This window comes from Leuciscus leuciscus (assembly GCF_965113295.1).
Source record: "Leuciscus leuciscus genome assembly, chromosome: 2".
NCBI classification, from domain to species: Eukaryota; Metazoa; Chordata; class Actinopteri; order Cypriniformes; family Leuciscidae; genus Leuciscus; species Leuciscus leuciscus.
The window spans coordinates 30,098,793-30,116,281 of record NC_138726.1 but is presented as its reverse complement, the minus strand read 5'-3'; the positions used below and the strand labels follow the sequence as shown (position 1 = coordinate 30,116,281).

General features: G+C 36.8%; 2 protein-coding genes across 5 annotated transcripts in view; both read right to left on the bottom strand.

The window, feature by feature from the left end:
* The window catches only part of cdh16 (cadherin 16, KSP-cadherin), a 41,817-nt gene extending 29,015 nt beyond the window's left edge, over positions 1–12,802 (bottom strand). Inside the window, exons 1-7 of the mRNA XM_082161857.1 lie at positions 12,725–12,802; positions 11,781–11,839; positions 11,595–11,690; positions 7,810–7,944; positions 7,265–7,394; positions 6,040–6,198; positions 4,215–4,411 (exon numbers count right to left, since the gene is read on the bottom strand). Coding sequence (XP_082017983.1) covers positions 4,215–4,411; positions 6,040–6,198; positions 7,265–7,394; positions 7,810–7,944; positions 11,595–11,690; positions 11,781–11,837 — 774 coding nt within the window. The 5' untranslated portion in view covers positions 11,838–11,839; positions 12,725–12,802. The remainder of the gene's footprint in view (positions 1–4,214; positions 4,412–6,039; positions 6,199–7,264; positions 7,395–7,809; positions 7,945–11,594; positions 11,691–11,780; positions 11,840–12,724) is intronic.
* A 171-nt stretch (positions 12,803–12,973) lies between these two features.
* Positions 12,974–15,498, bottom strand: rrad (Ras-related associated with diabetes). 4 transcript variants are annotated; one of them, XM_082161387.1, is made up of 5 exons: positions 15,346–15,498; positions 14,872–15,240; positions 14,625–14,698; positions 14,214–14,418; positions 12,974–13,996 (listed from the first exon to the last, which is right to left on the bottom strand). In XM_082161387.1, the coding sequence occupies exons 2-5, from the start codon at positions 15,224–15,226 to the stop codon at positions 13,719–13,721; spliced, it is 912 nt and encodes a 303-aa protein (XP_082017513.1). In that variant the 5' UTR covers positions 15,227–15,240; positions 15,346–15,498; the 3' UTR covers positions 12,974–13,718. The 4 variants fall into 4 exon arrangements, with proteins under 4 accessions (XP_082017513.1, XP_082017515.1, XP_082017512.1 ...); XM_082161389.1 differs by having other exon boundaries at positions 14,872–15,148; positions 15,346–15,446; XM_082161386.1 differs by having other exon boundaries at positions 14,872–15,236; positions 15,346–15,441.
* Between the last annotated feature and the right edge of the window lie 1,991 nt (positions 15,499–17,489).

The following is a 17,489-nucleotide window of genomic DNA, read 5'->3' as shown; positions in this document are numbered from 1 at the left end:
AAGGATGATAACTATAACTACTGTATAACTAATAACTAAAGTTTTAATAATCATAATTATATAAGAATACGGAGGTTCAGAACACAACTGTAACAACAACAAACAATATTGTTGGAATCACTTTCAGAACTATTTTTTTCTGGCTAATAATAACTTTAAAGAGCTCAAGCATTTCAAAAGGGTTTTTTCCAGCCTGTGCAGAATCCTATTGAAATGACTGGATTTCACCTGCGAAAATTAGCTGAACAGCGATAAATGTGGCCACACCTTAAGTATGAATGCACCTTTAGGGCTTCTGTATGTTTCAAATCTAAAAGAAAGTGTTAGGAAAGGTTCACACAGTGATTTATATAGTGTTTTTTCTTAGTAAACATGAGCTGCATCTTTGGCTGTTACGCCTAGTGATCTACATCTCACTGCCTGTTCAGCGTCTTGCCCATGAGTGCCACTGTTTTTAATAAAGGAAAAGAACGGAAAGGAAAAGAAAAGTCTCTAGAGGAGTTTTACTTCATTTAACATGAAGCAGCGTCTTCAAAAAATGTGGCACAACGATCAAATATGTCTGTGTAGCTCACAAAGCTAGACAAGCAATTTCACAACAAAATATTAATAAATTCAATTGGAAAGGGGTCGAACCTTGCAATAAGGCCCCTAACTAGATATGAGTAGGCGGTTCCTTACAGTCTATACACACTCATTCACAAGCAAATTGTGACTCTTGAGCAGTGATTTGTCATCTAGGGTCAATTGCTAAAAAAAAAAAAGAAGTGGATTGCACTATTGTGGCATCAGCTAAATGAGGCTAAAGAATGGGCATCTGCTGAATTTAGCTGCTCTTCTGAATTGTGGCACCCCTGTACTTGGTGGATTTGAGTGAGAGCAAACAAACAAAGCTGACATCCTAAGCTCAAGTCATCCACTAAGCATTATGATCGAATAAAGCTCTTTATCTGAAATACCAAAAGTGTTTTATAGGAACACATGGAGTTAAGAGGATTGAGATACAATTTTTTTAGGTTTATATCTATACCATTTTAAAAATAGAAGAATTGAGAAGGATGAAATGAGGAGTGTACTGCAGTGTTGCTATGAGAGACACACAGAGTCTGAGTCCTTCATGACCACTAATCTGTTTCATAACCAGTGTAACTCCAGCCACCCACATGCACATCACAGCACACATGAGTGGGTGGGAAAAGGCTTTTCCCATTAAAAAAAACAAAAAAAACAACCCAGACAGATCCAGCTCACATAGCACACGTCTTATTGTTCCTTATCTGACTCCCTTACATCAAGAGTAATTTTGTGTAAATTAATTCAAATATAATACAATGCAATGTCGATGCAATACTATATTATTGTATTAATATAAAAAGGTATTTGTTAAAATTATATTGCATACATCAAAACCAGTACTATAATATAAAACAGTGTGTCTCACCATTTCTGTCATTTGTAGCTCCTAACTTTAAAACAATATTCACTTTATTCACAAATAATCACAAAGAAATGCCAAGTAACTCTTGGAATTAAATATGAAATTACGAAATAGAAAGACTGAAACAGTATTTTCTATTAAAGTATCCTCCAATAATTTTTTTTTTTAAAAAACGTATTTTATCCAGAGAGAGAGAGAAGTACTTTTTAATAAACAGGAACCATATAACACAACACATAGGAACTAGGGATGTCACGAGACCAAAAATCTAGTAGTCGGTAACAATATCACTATTTTTATACATAAAAAAAAAATAAAAAAAATTACAATTATCTTACCAAAATGTTAGCTCACTTAATGTATTTGTGTATTTATGAGGTAATTTGTTACAATAGTCAGTAATAAAACAATAATGAATAAACACATTAGAAGCAGTAGCATAAATAAATACAATAGAATAAAGATACAAATTAAACAATGCTGTATATTTTTTTCAGTTAGGTCTAACAGTGGCATTCAAGTAAAAATACCACATAAATTGAAGAATCAAATATAAAATAACTCTGCATAGTCATAACTGTATAAGTAAACTATAGATTAATCCTTATTAAAGCTTTTCTTTTGTTGTTTGATTATCATTAATAATACAATAGTAGACAGTAGCAGGTTTTAAAGGGGTCCTTGATCATGATTTCACTTTTTTAACTTTAGTTAGTGTGTAATGTTGCTGTTTGAGCATAAACAACATCTGCATAGATATGACGCTCAAAGTTCAATGCAAAGGGAGATATTTTATTTTACAGAAATCGCTTTTTAAGGACTACAACAAATGGCTGGTAGGGAATACAACAAGCTTCTTCCCGTGTTGGTGACATCACAAACCCTAAAATTTACATAAACCCTGCCCCCGGGAACACAAAACGAAGGGATGGGCTGTTGGGCTGCTTTAGAGAAGAGGAAGAGTTGTTGCCGCTGTTTTTTACACCCTTTGGAAAAAGTTTGTCCTAAGGCTGACACTGTTCCTGAACATTATAACCTCAACATTTGTCTGTGTGCTGCACATTTTACGGAGAACAGCTTCCAGGAGAGAGTACAATGCAGGCTATATGCACAAAAGCTTCTCCTGAAAGACGTAGCCATTCCCATTTTGTCGGGACAATTTGTTTATGGATCACAACTTGTATGTCTTATTATTTGTAGTTGTGTTTTCTATTAACAGTTCCAATTAAAAGCTTTTTGAAGTTGCTTTGAAAGCTATGATGAAAACGAAGGGCAAAGCTTTGCCTCCGCTAGCCCGCTAACTAACATTACAGTATTGATATTACTTTAGTTTTTGCAAGCTCTTGCTTTTGTCACACTGCTCACCACCCCTTAGGAAAATTATCAATTTTGTGATCGATTACTGTTTGGATTACCATAGTTTTCCGACAAATATGTTTAAATGGTGGATAACAACGTATCTGTAAGAAAAAAAAAAAACAGAAAAAAAAAACATACCACTCTGAAACGTCCCGTGAAATCTGTGCTTGCAATCTGTTCAGCACAATCCTCTTGTTCATTAACATTGTCAAGGTCTGAATCGGGCTTGAATTGGTTAGAAATTGACACCAAACATTAATATTTACATCTGAGTAGAGCTTGCGGTTATAAAGGGGTGGGAAATTTCGGTGCCAATCACAACACACTGGGCCAGCTAACCAATTACAGCACATTTCGTATTTCGGAAGGAGGGGCTTCATTGAAAACGATGCGCTCAACCAGACTGGGGAGAGAGGAGCTGTAATAATGTAAAATATGTGAAAAATAATGCATTTTTTGAACAATCAAGCATGAAGACATATAGTACACCCCAAAAACAAAATCAAGACTTCAGGGCATAATAGGACCCCTTTAAAGGCTGCTGTCACTAAGACCTGATCAACGGAGACAATATGCTGTTCACATTCACATAACCGACGCGAATTGTGAACAACGTTTATGTGAAATAAGCCGCAAAAATCTGACACTCGCAAAAGGCAGCTATGAGTGTGCGCTATGGTTGAGGGTGTAAGTTGAAGTACTTTACAGTTCAAAATCTACAAAGGAGCACATATATTCTGCAACAAATGTCACTCCCTTTGATATGTTTTCTTTACTTAAAATATCATGACTATTTCTTGTAATCAATAACATCAAAACCTTTCCACGCTACTTTAGTACCCCTAGAGTAGCCCAGGCTGGGAAAGAAAAGCATTTTTGTGATCCAGAATTTTAAGTGGGTGGAAATGTGTTGGTGTGTGTGTAGGAGGCATCCATAAAGGAGAGAGAGGAGGATATTTTGCCACAAACCCACAAACAACTTGTGATGGTAATAAATATTATTCTGCAAACACAACTTACATATTTTCCACTTCACATAGCACATTGTACTTGATTTCACTGACTGTATTCAAGCATTTTCTGATGTTACACGTTAATTGTCAAGCTAGATTTAACCTTTGCTGTGGAGTTAAATGTAAAGTAAACTAAAGATAAGTGCTAAGAGGTCGGAAGTAGACGGCCCATATCAACTATCACGATACCAGGTGTTTCAGACTGTATGTTAAGATGGCAGTGAGTCATGATTAATATTATAAAATCAGAAGCAAAAGGTCATGTCATGATGAAAGCCATGTGCAATTGAGGGATGCTGCCACACTTCCCTTTGAACGCAATATAACATACTCACCTATAATATATAAACATAGGATATCTATCTCATGCCGCCAGCGCCTAGAGCCCTCTGCTTTCATCTTACCTGTGAAATTGGGATGGGATATGGTCCAGGCAGATTCTCCTGCAATCTCACTGGATCAGGTGAGGCCCACGCATTCCCAGTCACCTCCACCAACACAGTTCCAGTCGAGAAGAAAGCGTTGGCCTTGCCGGCCATGTCCTGCACCATCACCGAGAGCTTGTAGCGGCCACACATCTCTGGATCTAGTGTTGAGGCACCTGGACAGATAGACACATTTAAGAAAAAAACCCACAAACGGCTGATATAAAAAGATCCCCATAACACCAACAACAGCTAAAAAGTGAAACTATTTAGTGTAAGTATTGTATGTATATATATATAAAATCTAAATTAAATACAATTCTATCATGTTACTCTAGATGGCGCAGGCTGATGGGTCCTTAACTGAACCTGCTGACAGTTACATCAACTACATGGCACAAGCTGATTGGTTCCTGTTGCATCTGCAGCCAATGAGCTTGCTGCTCAAATTTAAAATAGTTGGTTAGAGTTCCACTGAAACCTTCCACTTTCCCCAGCTCCACCTGTATAGATCTGCTACGGGTCATTTCATATATGTTATTTTTTTATACAGAGTATGTCTTACACGCTCACAGCAGCGTGTCTGTGTATGTATTGGCAGTAGCAGCAGCAGTGTAGCAGATATATATTCTGCCAAGACCAAAAACATTAACATTGTCATATCCATTACCATGCAAAACTGAGAGTTGTCATGATAGAATTGATTTTATTTACTCTACCATTCTAAAGATTTTAAAATGTTGATAAAAGTCTCTTGCTCACCAAGGCTACAAGGTTATGCTACTGTTTATACAGTAAAACAGTAATATTGTGAAATATTATTACAATTGAAAATGAATTTTCAGCATCATTACTCCAGTCTTCAGTGACACATGATTCTTTAGAAATCCTTTTAATATGCTGATTTAGTGCTCAAGAAACATTTCTTATTATTATCAATGCTTTTCAGGATTCTTTGAATAGAAAGATCCATAGCACTTATTTTAATAGAAACCTTATGCAATAATGTAAATTTCCTTACTGTCACTTTTGATCAACTTAATGCATCCCTTCTAAATATAAAATATTTAAAAAGATGGTAGTGTAAATCAAATACATTTTTTGTTAATTGGACAAAATCAACCTAACTAGTAAGAACATTAGATTACTACACAAAGTAATGTAATGTATCTAATCTAATGTACTCCACAAAATAATCTAATGTATTGGTAACACGAGGTATATCACTCTGGGAGCAAATCAAATGCAGCAGTAAAGACCAACATTGCAAAACCATCTATTGTCTGCACAGCCACATAAAAACACAGTGTACAAACTGAGAGCGTATTAAGCCTCTGTTTTTATCCCTCTCTCTGAGCTTATGCCAGGCTGCTCTCATTGCATTTGAACCAGAATCGTCTGAGCTGACCTGATAGGCACGGGGTCTTGATGACTCATTCAAATAGTGACCGTGTTTAAAAAAAAAAACAATGTTGTTAACAGCCGAGTTAACAATGCAATTAGCAGAGCGTGTTGGACTGGCTGAGCGAAAGTTATTAGCTGATGTCATGGTGGAATTGGGCTGAGAGGAGTGACAGATGAGGAAGGCAGTTTACACCAAGACGCTTAAAAAAGCATGAGTGCACTAGTCCAAAATTTACAAGGAAAGAGGTATTATTCTATGCCTTTTAAAGATTTGATTGGTCAATGCAATGGTATTGTGATTATGACATGCACTGACTTATTCTTTACCGAATATATCAGTCAGACTATTCATTCAATTTATCCTAATCTTAGTCACAGAGAAGCATCAGTAGTTTATTACCATCCTCTGTAAGAGACACTTCTCCGGTGATAGAATCAATGGAGAACATGTGGCTGGCAGGGATGCGTGGTATCTGGTCCAGAAGACTGAAGCGCAGGTCCGCGTGGGCGGTGTTTCGGTCGTCTCGGTCCAGCGCCTCCACCTGCATGAACGGGATTCCTGTGACAATGACACGTACACACAGACACACATCAGAATTATTTATCACAATCTACATGAACTGACGCATTTAGATTGATGAGCAAATGGTGGTTATTTGCATTTTAACAGAACAGAATTTCAAAAAGTAATTTTTTTCACAATTATATTTTTGGCCATTTCATTAACTGTGAAAGGAGAGTGAAAATGACATGGAGAAGAGAGAGGAATTGGATTGGGCATGAGGTAAAATCTCTGTCATTGATTACCACAGAAAACAATTCTCAGTTTTTTACTAAATGGGGTAGGCTATTAGTCAAAATCATTGTTAACAGCTGTGTATAGAGCTTAATTTGGTTGAAACTGGAATACATTTAAATTTCTGTAATTGTTCTATTCTTAATGTTTGATTGCAATCAAGTGATTGTGAAACATCTTACAATCTCACAACTAGCCTGACATTCAAAACAGGTCATTATTGATGTTCTATATTCAAGAGGATGACTTCACTGCACTGATAAAAAACGGTGAATCTGTTTGTTCGTTTGTTCTTCAATTAATTTTCTTCCTCAGCATGAAACCTCTGAGGTCAGAGTACATGAGTCTCTCTTTTCTGATGTTCTTAGAGATGAGATGAGTAATCACTGAACATTAATGAGAAAAACATTCTTGTTATTCACTCCAATGTCTACAAGCAAACAAGCGTTTCTGAGAAAATGAAGAAATTAAATTCACAATTGTTAGCACTTCAAGTACATTTCATCTATTATCACAGTGATGGTGTACAGGTAAAACAGCTTGTCTGCATGTCTAACAGACATAAAATGCTCTTCATGTGTCTTATAGAAAGTGAAAGGAAAAAAAGCTACAGTCCCATTCAACTATGGCACAATAAGCTTTTTCTAACTGCGCTACTATGCTACTCTAATTTATGGTGTGGTGAAGGAAATGTGGGACATTCAAACTAACAGTTTATCTTATTTAGCATCACACGCCTATATCATTTAAGAAAAAGTCAAGGCAGTTAGGATAAGCATCAAGCAAATGAAGTTCTCTGATCCAGGCCTGCTGAGCACTGCCCACCCACCTTTGAGAAGCCCCAGCTGCACGCTGCCTCTCATGCTCTCAACCAAGAACACCGGCACGTTGTCGTTCTTATCGATGACGCACACTTCGACAGTAAAGCTCTGAGTGTGCATGGACTTTGTGAAGGACACCTGGGAAAAATCACTCAGTTCAAAACACTTATAAAATGTCTTATAAGAGCTCAAACCTTTTTCTTTTGCATTTGTTAAACCATTTTCTTCAGCATTTGTTATTTTGGGCTGCCTCCAGATGTACTGAACTGAACATTTTTATCAAATGATCTGAGTGGCATATGTTTAATTTGAACATTCGTGATCCAAGAAGCTGTGTAGTAGTCAATGCCAAATTGACATGCATCTCGAAGTAACTTTACAAAGAACTTCTGTAACAATGAATGTTAAAAAAACAAATCTTCTTGAAATGGAATTGATACATGGTTATCCTGATATCTTCAATGTATCTTGAAAAAATTACATTAAATATAAGTCAAAGACAAAGGAACATTACTTATTGAATGATTTTTACATGTTCTTTATGATTCTGCACCTGTAAGGAGTAGGATGGCTGCTTCTCTCTGTCCAGAGGTTTAAGGGCATACAGGAAGCCTGACTCCACCCCAAAAATCCCTTCATCATCACCACTCACAGTCAGATCAGAATAGGTCAGGGGGAGATCCAGCAACTGAAATATCAAAATATGGTAAATATATAAAAACTTATCTATAATGGGAAACTGTAGGCTACTAGTGTACTATTTATTTGTAAAAAAAAAACAACAACAACAAAAAAAAAAACACATTATGTACAGTATGAGGCTCTAGTGAGTACTGGCTCAGTTCACACTTGACATTAAAATGCACTGAAAAACAAGTGTAAAAGCTTTTGTTTAGTCAACTGCTTGATATCGAGAGAGTTGGGGATATGATTTCAATGTAATCTAAATGCTATCTAGTCATCATATCTGCATTCAAATCACACAAACCCTGCCCATTCCAGCTTGGGCTTTACCAGGTCTAATACGCTCAGCCATGTAATTTATTTTTAGAAGAACCACATGAAAACTGCTTTGCTTTTGGGGTCATTTGTGCAGTTGTCACTCCTGAAACTTTGCAGTGTGTAGGTGACCTCTTGTCTTCTTAGCAGCATGAATATACAGTATATATATATATATATATATATATATATATATATATATATATATATATATATATATATATATATATATATATATATATTCAAATAGTTAATAGATTATACACAGAATGCAAGCAAAGAAAGCTTTATCAGACAGGCTACGTTTACACGACAACGAGTTTCTCCTCTGAGTTTTCCGCGTACAGACGACACCCTTTTCAAAACGATCCCCATTCACAAGGATCCACAAAAACGACTAAAAACCCAGTATTCTGCTGCCAGGCCATTAGATGGCGATGAAACACTAGAGACTGAACACGTAATACGCATGTGCACACGTCATCGTCTTCAGAGATTCGCGTTTTTGTTGTTTACGGAGACCGTTTTCAAAAACTTGCACTTTGAAACCGTTTAGAAAAGTTTGCGTTTTCCGGCACCTAAAAGGTCGTTGTTGTGTGAACGAACAGCCAAAACGCATAAAACATTTTATGTATCTTCTTGTTCGATTTTTACAATTAAGTCACAAGTTGTAAAATTAACACAGAAGTAGTTTAAACAAAACAAGATAGTTTGTGAACATAAACCCATATAACTACATCTGAACTAAAAAAGATGAATATTTTTCCAAATCTATAACGCATTTATAATAGTATCAAAACTAAATGTCTAACAAAGTTTTACAATGATTTCACTTTTGGTGTGAAAGGGCATTTACTTTTGCCAAAAATAGAACTTTAGATTTTCAATCAAGTCCAATCAACAATCAAGTCCAGCCCAGGTGAGAAAAAGTAACGTAAAATTAACTTAACATTACTTTCCATAAAAAGTAACTAAGTAACACAATTAATTACTTTTTTAGGGAGTAACGTAATATTGTAATGCATTATAAAGGAGTCACTTGCGCTTCAGCCTGGTTGGTGCTCACGGAACATGCGTCTTCTTCAGAGTCAAAAAGAAGACTCTGAAGACCCTTTTGACTCTGAAGAAGACGCATGGGTGTCGAAACGTTAGTCGTTTTGTACCAATAATAAAATATTTAAAACTTTGTGTGCTCCGGTCCTGTTCCTTGGTCCTAGCTAGACCTTGGGTTTCCTCTCTTGATTGTAATGCATTACTTTTAAAAAGAAACTTAACCCAACACTGCTGATCTCTCAATCTGATCTATCAGTGTTTCAAGTTGGCATGCTCCTTCCAGCGTCACAACTTGTCAACTCATGTATCATCTAGAATTCAGAGTTTCCCACTTGTAAATACAACTTGGACATTCATGAGCTCGAAACTAATAATTATGAAATTCCAACTCCATTTGAAGGGCACACACTGTTAGTGTAAACAGGGCCACTGGTTGTATAGTTGGAGCGGTCAGTGAGACTGATGTTTGGCTGACCCCTTCTCTAAATTTCTCTGAGTGTGAACAAACATGGCAGCTGCTGTTGACAGCAGGTATGTGACTCAGTGGTTGACACCAATTCGCACGGATATTCTGAATTAAGCTGAGCATGAGGCTACACATTGTAAATGCTTTGTGTTCAATGGCACATCCAATGCTAGGTACAGTGTGATCACATGTCTTAAATAGCACACAAACCAGAATAGCCCGTGTCATACCAATAATTCCCATGCAGTGAATTTTAATTCTTTGGTTTGGTTCCTGGAATGTAACTCTGAATAGTGTTTTTCCATGCTTGCCCTGCTTATTTAGAATAGCATGCCAGTGAGTGTTTATTTGGGAAAGGTAAAGATTGATTGAAGCGCTAATTGCACACAGCATGACTCGTGTGGCACTTTGTAGCTCGCCTTTCCCCCTGTCTGTTCAATCTGATATACAGCTTACGCACCTGCACAGGATATCCAGGGAACAGTCTTTTAAACCCATGCTTGCTTGTTTTGATTGACTGTTAAAAAAAAATCTAGCAAAAAATGTATCAATCCTATCTGGGGGCCTTGCAGCAAGAACACAACACTTCTGTGAGTTTTATAAAAATAAAATGCATGAATGCGTCAGCCCTCATTTGTCACTTATTTTAAAGCCTAAACAAATATTCTGTAGCCATCATCCTGTCCCTTCAGTGATCACACAGGGTCTGGGTAATTATCCACCCACTCACATGTAGGCCATTATACTTGATATGGAAAATGCACAGAGACTGTTTTGATAGCATGCCGTCAAATTCAGAAAATAGTGAGCAAGAAGGAATAGGACCCAAACAGTCCTTCAGAAATGTAACCAATTACAGTGTCTAAGCAAAAAGCTTTTTGGAGAGCAACTGGGCTATTACTAAACGACATCTGGTAAAGATTTCTGACACAAGGCTTGAAATAAAGCATTGTACAGGAGCTCCATATTTAGTTTGGTGATGACTGGTTGTTGCGTGAATGCCTGCTCATAATTACACCTTGAGTTCTGAGTGTTCTGAGGAGTGGGATGTAGGATTTATTGAATGGCATGTTCAATTCTCTGCTTTTTCAGTCCTTTCTCTACATTGCTCTTAGAAGCCGTCCTTAATAAATTCCCAGAACTCTTCAGTCATTCTGAACACAGCACAAGGACAGTCCATTTTAACCAACTAAATCCAGTCTATAAATAACACGCAGGACAATTTCTTTCACTCAGTAATCTTTGTGGTATTTTAGGCACCAGATCTGACAATATGTTGCTTAGTCTGTCAGAACTGCGTATTACAATTTTTAACCAACTAAAAAGTTCAGAACCTTGGTGTTACATCTTCTCACATTTGAAGATTACATCACTTCTTTGGTCTGGACTGCAAAATGGCACACCTCCGCACCATATGTCATATGAGAATGAGAGAGTCTGACATTCTACTTGCCACTTGCCTTCATAATTTCCCATCTTGATTACTACAATGCCCTTTTCATCCGCCTAGTCAACAAAACCACTGCTAGACAGATTGGCAACCTATATCATCCTGTATTAAGTGCAAAAAAAAAAAACCTCTTAACCTTCACAGCTCTTTGTGGCCCTTACCCTTCATCTATTTGAGCTACACTCAGTCTACACACACTTCCACAGTCAATTATTATTATTATACATATTTTATTTATTATTTTCTTGTATATATTTATTTTTACAGTGGACAAATATACCCAATATTATAAGCCAAGCCAAGCTCTTCTACTAATATGTAAACTTTCCAAAAATATTTTGTCCTCCTAACAGAAAAAAAAAAAACTCACCTTGGTGAGGTACCATGGGAAAATACCATCATAGTTTTCAGGAACACCAATTTTAAGATGAGCGGTCTCAGAAAGCAAAATGTTCTGAGTCAGCACCTAAAATAGAAAGCAATTAATTGCAGAAGTTAAATCATGGTGAGTGATGAAAATGTATATATTCCAGACAAAAGGGCCAAGAGAACTTACGCTCAATGCAATAAAGCAAGCACTCAGAGATTCCATCGAGCCAACAGCGGCCTTCATACCTGAGACAAAAACAACATCATTTTAGCATTTATGCTTATTTGCTTTAAAGTTCAAGCTTCAGTTTTGTTCAGTTTTTTAACACAGAGAAGAGACGAAGATATACATTGACTACTGGATTTGCTTTTAATGTGCACTCAGTAGCTGTCTAAGTTTGTGTTTATATATATATATAATTTATTTTAACCAAGAGCCACGTGTAGGCCTGTTCCTGAACACTTAGAGTATGTGAATGTACTGTAGTGTATTTCTCCAATCGTTTAAATAAAAACTAAACTAAACTAAAAACCATTGGGTACACCCTTAAGAGAATGTAATTGGCTGAGTGAACGAATCAAGCGTGCCATCATACTTTTTCTCCAGTTAATGTTCAACTCGAGTACATCTCATTAATGTAACATCACGTAAGTGTCGAGTTACTTCTGTGTCCTTTTTTTTTTTTGTCAGGGACAGCTACACGATTTAGGCTAACTTATTTTTTAATACAATACATAAAACAAGAATATCCGGCAGGTACCGGTTTCAGAAAAGGATAAATCGTACGCAGCGATTACATCAATAAAAAAATAAAAAAAAATAAAAAAATAAAAAAAACATACGCCACGTGACACAGAACTAACTAGATATAGGCTACTCGCACTTTAATAAAATTAATAAAACATAGCCTAAATAAAGTTACGATAGTCTACTGTAACAAGTAAAATGCGGATGTTTTATGATTAAATAAGTGTAGTCCAATAAAAACAACGCAAATAATTTAAAACGACAACAAAAATCTCCAAATTAATGTCAGGGTGAACTGTGACAGATACAGCAAAATCGTACACGTTTTTTTCTTCTGTTTATCTGATCATATGCCTATGTTGTTTAATAAAAGCAGCTCTTACCTCCAGTCCACACTTGCCGATAGCGAAATTGAGAATGGCTAAAGCGTTAGAAGAGAATTGCATCTGCCTTATCTGATTAATGATTAGCTTTCTTAATTTGTCTTTGAAAACCTTTAACTACCTTGTTTCCTCCAATTATACTACCGTCCTTGGCTTGCATATGTATGGGGGAATAAATTACATGGTATTATAGCCTCAAGTTTGAATCATGTAGGCCTATTTTGTGTTTGTAGAAAGAGTAAACTCAGATTGTTTTTATTTATATATATTTTATTATAAAACCAATTGTAAACATGTAACAAAATTAACAACTCAATAATATTAAATGCCTTTAAGTGCAAATCAAACGTTGTTAAAAACAGCTCACAAAACATAATTTATTGCTTCTATGTCGTCATTTGCACACGGAGCATAGATGTCGAAGTAGCCATATGTCAGACCTCTTAAATTGAAACTTCTTATTTATATTGCCTCTTGCCCTCCCCTCCCAAAAAAAACCCCAAACCTTCTAGTTTGGTGTCTTGGCTGAGTTACGAACCCGCGCACTCAGTTTCAAGTAACATTAGATTCCATATGTTATTTCAACAAGAAAAATGACTTGTGCTCATCTATATGCACACATGTGCATTCCACACCTGATACAGCTGTAGTGCACATCAGGAAAAGAACCAATTTCTTTTGCCTCCGTGCAAACATAACCATAGCTCTCCAAAGGGAACATTGTGATTAGTGGATTTACCTCCTATTTACATGCGTAGAATTTGACAACTATACATATTAAGGCAACGAAACAAAAAAAAGTAACGTAACAATAAAAAAGCCTCATGCCGGCCAACATAATCAACATGATTTTGTCAGTTTTGTTTCATACATAATCTCTTTTTCAGTTTACAAAACAAGTTCATATTTGTCTGTACAGCTAAATAGTCCATATTAGCATTAAAAACACACAGCTTCTGGTCGTGGGTATCAGAGGGCATATTAGTCCAGTTTTTCAGAGCACTGACAGGTCGTGACAGGATTTGGACTTCTGTCTAAAGGCCATCTTCTTGTTCTTCCGGGCCACCATACGGCCCAGGAAACGTTTGGCCTTTTTGCTGATGCTCTCGCGGCGCTTGCAGTTGGCCATGCGGCGGGCGTTCTCTTCCTTGCTGTCCTTGCGAAGGCGAATTTGCCGTAAGATGCCCTCGAAGAGGTCGCGCACATTGTGATGCAGGGAAGCTGAGGTCTCAATGAACTTGCAGTCAAACACAACGGCACAGGCACTGCCCTCTAGAGAGACACGGAAAAAGAGATGCAGGTGAGCAATAACTCCATTACCAGAGGGACTGAGGCTACAGTGTCATCATTACTATATGCCTCCTGGCTGTTCCTCAAAGCTCAGGAGAGATGAGCACTTTATCCAAAACATGACTCCAACCAGAGGCTGCAAAGTCTGTGTTTCTACATGCCATATTTAAAATACAGAAGGAGATGGGTGAACTCTTACCATCTACAGAAACTTCTCGGGACCGCACCAAGTCACTCTTGTTTCCCACCAGGATGATGGGGATGTTTTCCGACTGCCGAGCTCTGCGCAGCTGGATTCGTAGCTCTGAAGCTTTCTCAAAACTGGACTTGTCTGTCACCGAGTACACAATGATATAGGCATCTCCCATACGCATGCACTGATCTTTCAGCCACTGGCTGTTATCCTGTAGGAATAAAACAAACGGTTATACAGTGCAAAGTTGATGGAGATCATTAAAGCCATGATTCCATTTTTTAAATCTATTTTTATTTATTTTAATTCATTTAAAATATTTTATTTTATTATTTGTAATTAATTTTAAATATTTTTATTATTATTCATTTTAAATAAATTCGTGGATAAATATTACTCTTAATGTTGATTGCTTACCTGTTCCCATATATCATACAGAAGGATTGATGTCTCCTCATCATCAACCACAAGCGATCTGTCATATGTGTTTCCTGAAATGAAAGTGCAATACATAAGCACAAGATAATATTACACAGGTTTTTAAAACAAAAAAAAGCACCACGTCACTTAAGACAGATGCTGCCCAAAGACTGACTGTGTCCTAAAATCTTCTGAAATTATAGGTCTGTACTCTGTAGGGTAAAGATGCAATTTAGATATGTACCCGTTTCCTCGCAGTCGCTACTGTCTTCAACTCCACCAAATATTCTCGCCAAACTCGACTTCCCAACGCCGTGCTCTCCCAGGAGGACCACCTTGTAGACCTGTCCGTCTGAGTCGCTGCCGGAGGAGATGACCGAGTCGGAGGAGTCGGACACGCAGCTGTTCCTGTGCTGCTCTCCCGGACTGAAGCGCATGAGGCTGGACAGCTCGGTGGGTTGAGCCTCGGGCATCGAGTGCAGCTCTCGGTCGTCCACCGGCATGCTCCTTCTGTGCAAGTTCTGCAGGTGAAGAGGAAACGGCATGCTACCTCTCCTCTTATCCATGTTCCTCAACTTGTCTCCTTTGTTCAAAGTCATGACTCCAAACCTGTCTGTATAGAACTATATTATAACAGCTATAATATACTTACTTATAGGCTACCTATAATACTACCAAGAGATATGAAGATATGAAAACATGTCAAAATTATACTTACATGTGAGTGCGGCTATAACGTCTTCCGTTCAATGTCAAAATTCCAGTTGTTCCGTTTTAACTCTGATATTCTTCCACTGAGGGTTTCGCTTATAATCTCTGACGATACGGATGCCTTATTTATGCGAGTGAGTGACGTCAGCCGAGGGAGGGCTTGCCTCGGAGAATCACTCGTCTCTCTTCTAGTAGTAACATGATTTTGAGGGAGGGGCGTGTGATTCACAATCTTGCGAGGGCGTCCTTCAGAGAGGGTCTTCCCTCCCCTGCTCGTGTAGTGCGTGGACGATGGGCTTAATCAGGTTCCGCCAAATGCGTTCTTTGTCTGTTAAGGCGTATAGCCAGTCGTCAATGCTTCAAGAAAATAAAATACAACATTTATTTTTTTTCCATTACGCTGCTGGAACAGACATCTTGCTGGTTTTACCTGGTTTAATGGTCTTATAGCCGGAGAACAGCTCTGCACTGTAAAAATCGTAATTTTTATAGGTCAAACAATGTGAACATGTTGTAAATTAGTAGCTACAATCTGCCTAACCATATATGGTCAAATATATTTCAATAGACAACGTCTATGTAATTTCGCTGTCAAATGTTTTAGAAGTATGAATAACAGAATGTATTTTAAATTCTCTCTCTCTCTCTCTCTCTCTCTCTCTCTCTCTCTCTCTCTCTCTCTCTCTCTCTCTCTCTCTCTCTCTCTCTCTCTCTCTCTCTCTCTGGGGTGTTTTCTGTAGCATTTTATGTTATTTAGTTAGTATTTATAGCATTATTTTTGTGTTATGTTTGTTATCCAGATGTTTTCTTGTTTGTGTGGCAAACTGTGCTCTATATTAGTCTAATATTATTGGTTACAGCTGCTGGAAAGGTACATTTTTAAGTCATCATTATGCTTTTAATTGTACCACCCTTTTATTATCATCCGTATTTTACAGTAACACAATTACAATACTTGAACAGTTTGGTACATTAACATTAAATTAATTCATGATAAATTGTAAAGTCACCAAAATGTCATTACGTACGTTTTGAAACATCATCACTTGAAACCTTTATATATATATATATATATATATATATATATATATATATATATATATATATATATATATATATATATATATACATATACATACATATACATATATATATATCCAGTAATTCTGAAGGGCAAACGACCCTTTCATCACATTGCTGGAGTGTATTTATAGGTAGTTCAATGTTGCCATCTAGTGGCAAGGATCGGTACATATGACAATTTCTTCATGTTTTATTAGATCTGATTGTTTTTATTTTATTCATTTGCTCTCATGTGTAGAGACTGACTCTGACTTTGAATAAATTTGGTAAGTAGGCTCCACTCAGTTCTATTACACACAGACTTATTATGTGGAGGGCGTTTATGCATTGCAATGACTTGCCAAAATAATGGGATTTTTTTATAGCCTCCACTAGCTTCTAAAATTCACCTAATATGTCAAGGCCTGTATATATAACAGCTTAACCATGAAGAAACACTTTATAGAGCAATAGACATAACCAAGTCTTGGACATAAGCATAGTCAGAATAAATGTATAGATCACAGTTAGTTGATGCAGTGCATCATTTACAATGCACTGTTTTATTCAGACAATGAGATTGTGAGACACAAAGATGTGACCTGACATTTGTCCTTTCTACTTATAGATGCACGATAACACACATTTATATTTGAAAGTTCTGTATTTTATGACTGGACAGAAAAAGACGCAACGTTAGCTAGTCTGGTCATTTATAAAAAGACTATTGAATAAGAGTTCTGTTACATGAAATAATATCTATCATGCATTTTTAATGCATGCCAGAGAAAGCACTTTTTATGTCTTGAAAGCCAACCAAGTGTAATCTAAATCGACTCTGCTTAGTACATATTGTGCTTATTATAGTATCTGTATATCATCACTGTCTTCTGCCTTTATAGCTTAGACAGACTGGATTATCTTCAAACCTTTAGATGACAAAAAAGTTTAAATTATAACTTAATTATAACATAGGTCAGAAACTTGTTAAATTGCAATAACAGAGTGTAAGGTCAATGGTCTGTGATGAAGGTTAATAATAGCTAGTTCTACAGATGTTACCATACCTCTTTTGTAAAGTGTCTAGTG

Bases quoted from the DNA above. Each gene is read 5' to 3' on its own strand.
- rrad (XM_082161386.1), bottom strand. The intron at 14,699-14,871 runs GTACATATCTAA...CTTTCATTTCAG, and splicing joins TAGCGACTGCGAGGAAACGG to GAAACACATATGACAGATCG. The intron at 14,419-14,624 runs GTAAGCAATCAA...TTATTCCTACAG, and splicing joins TGTATGATATATGGGAACAG to GATAACAGCCAGTGGCTGAA.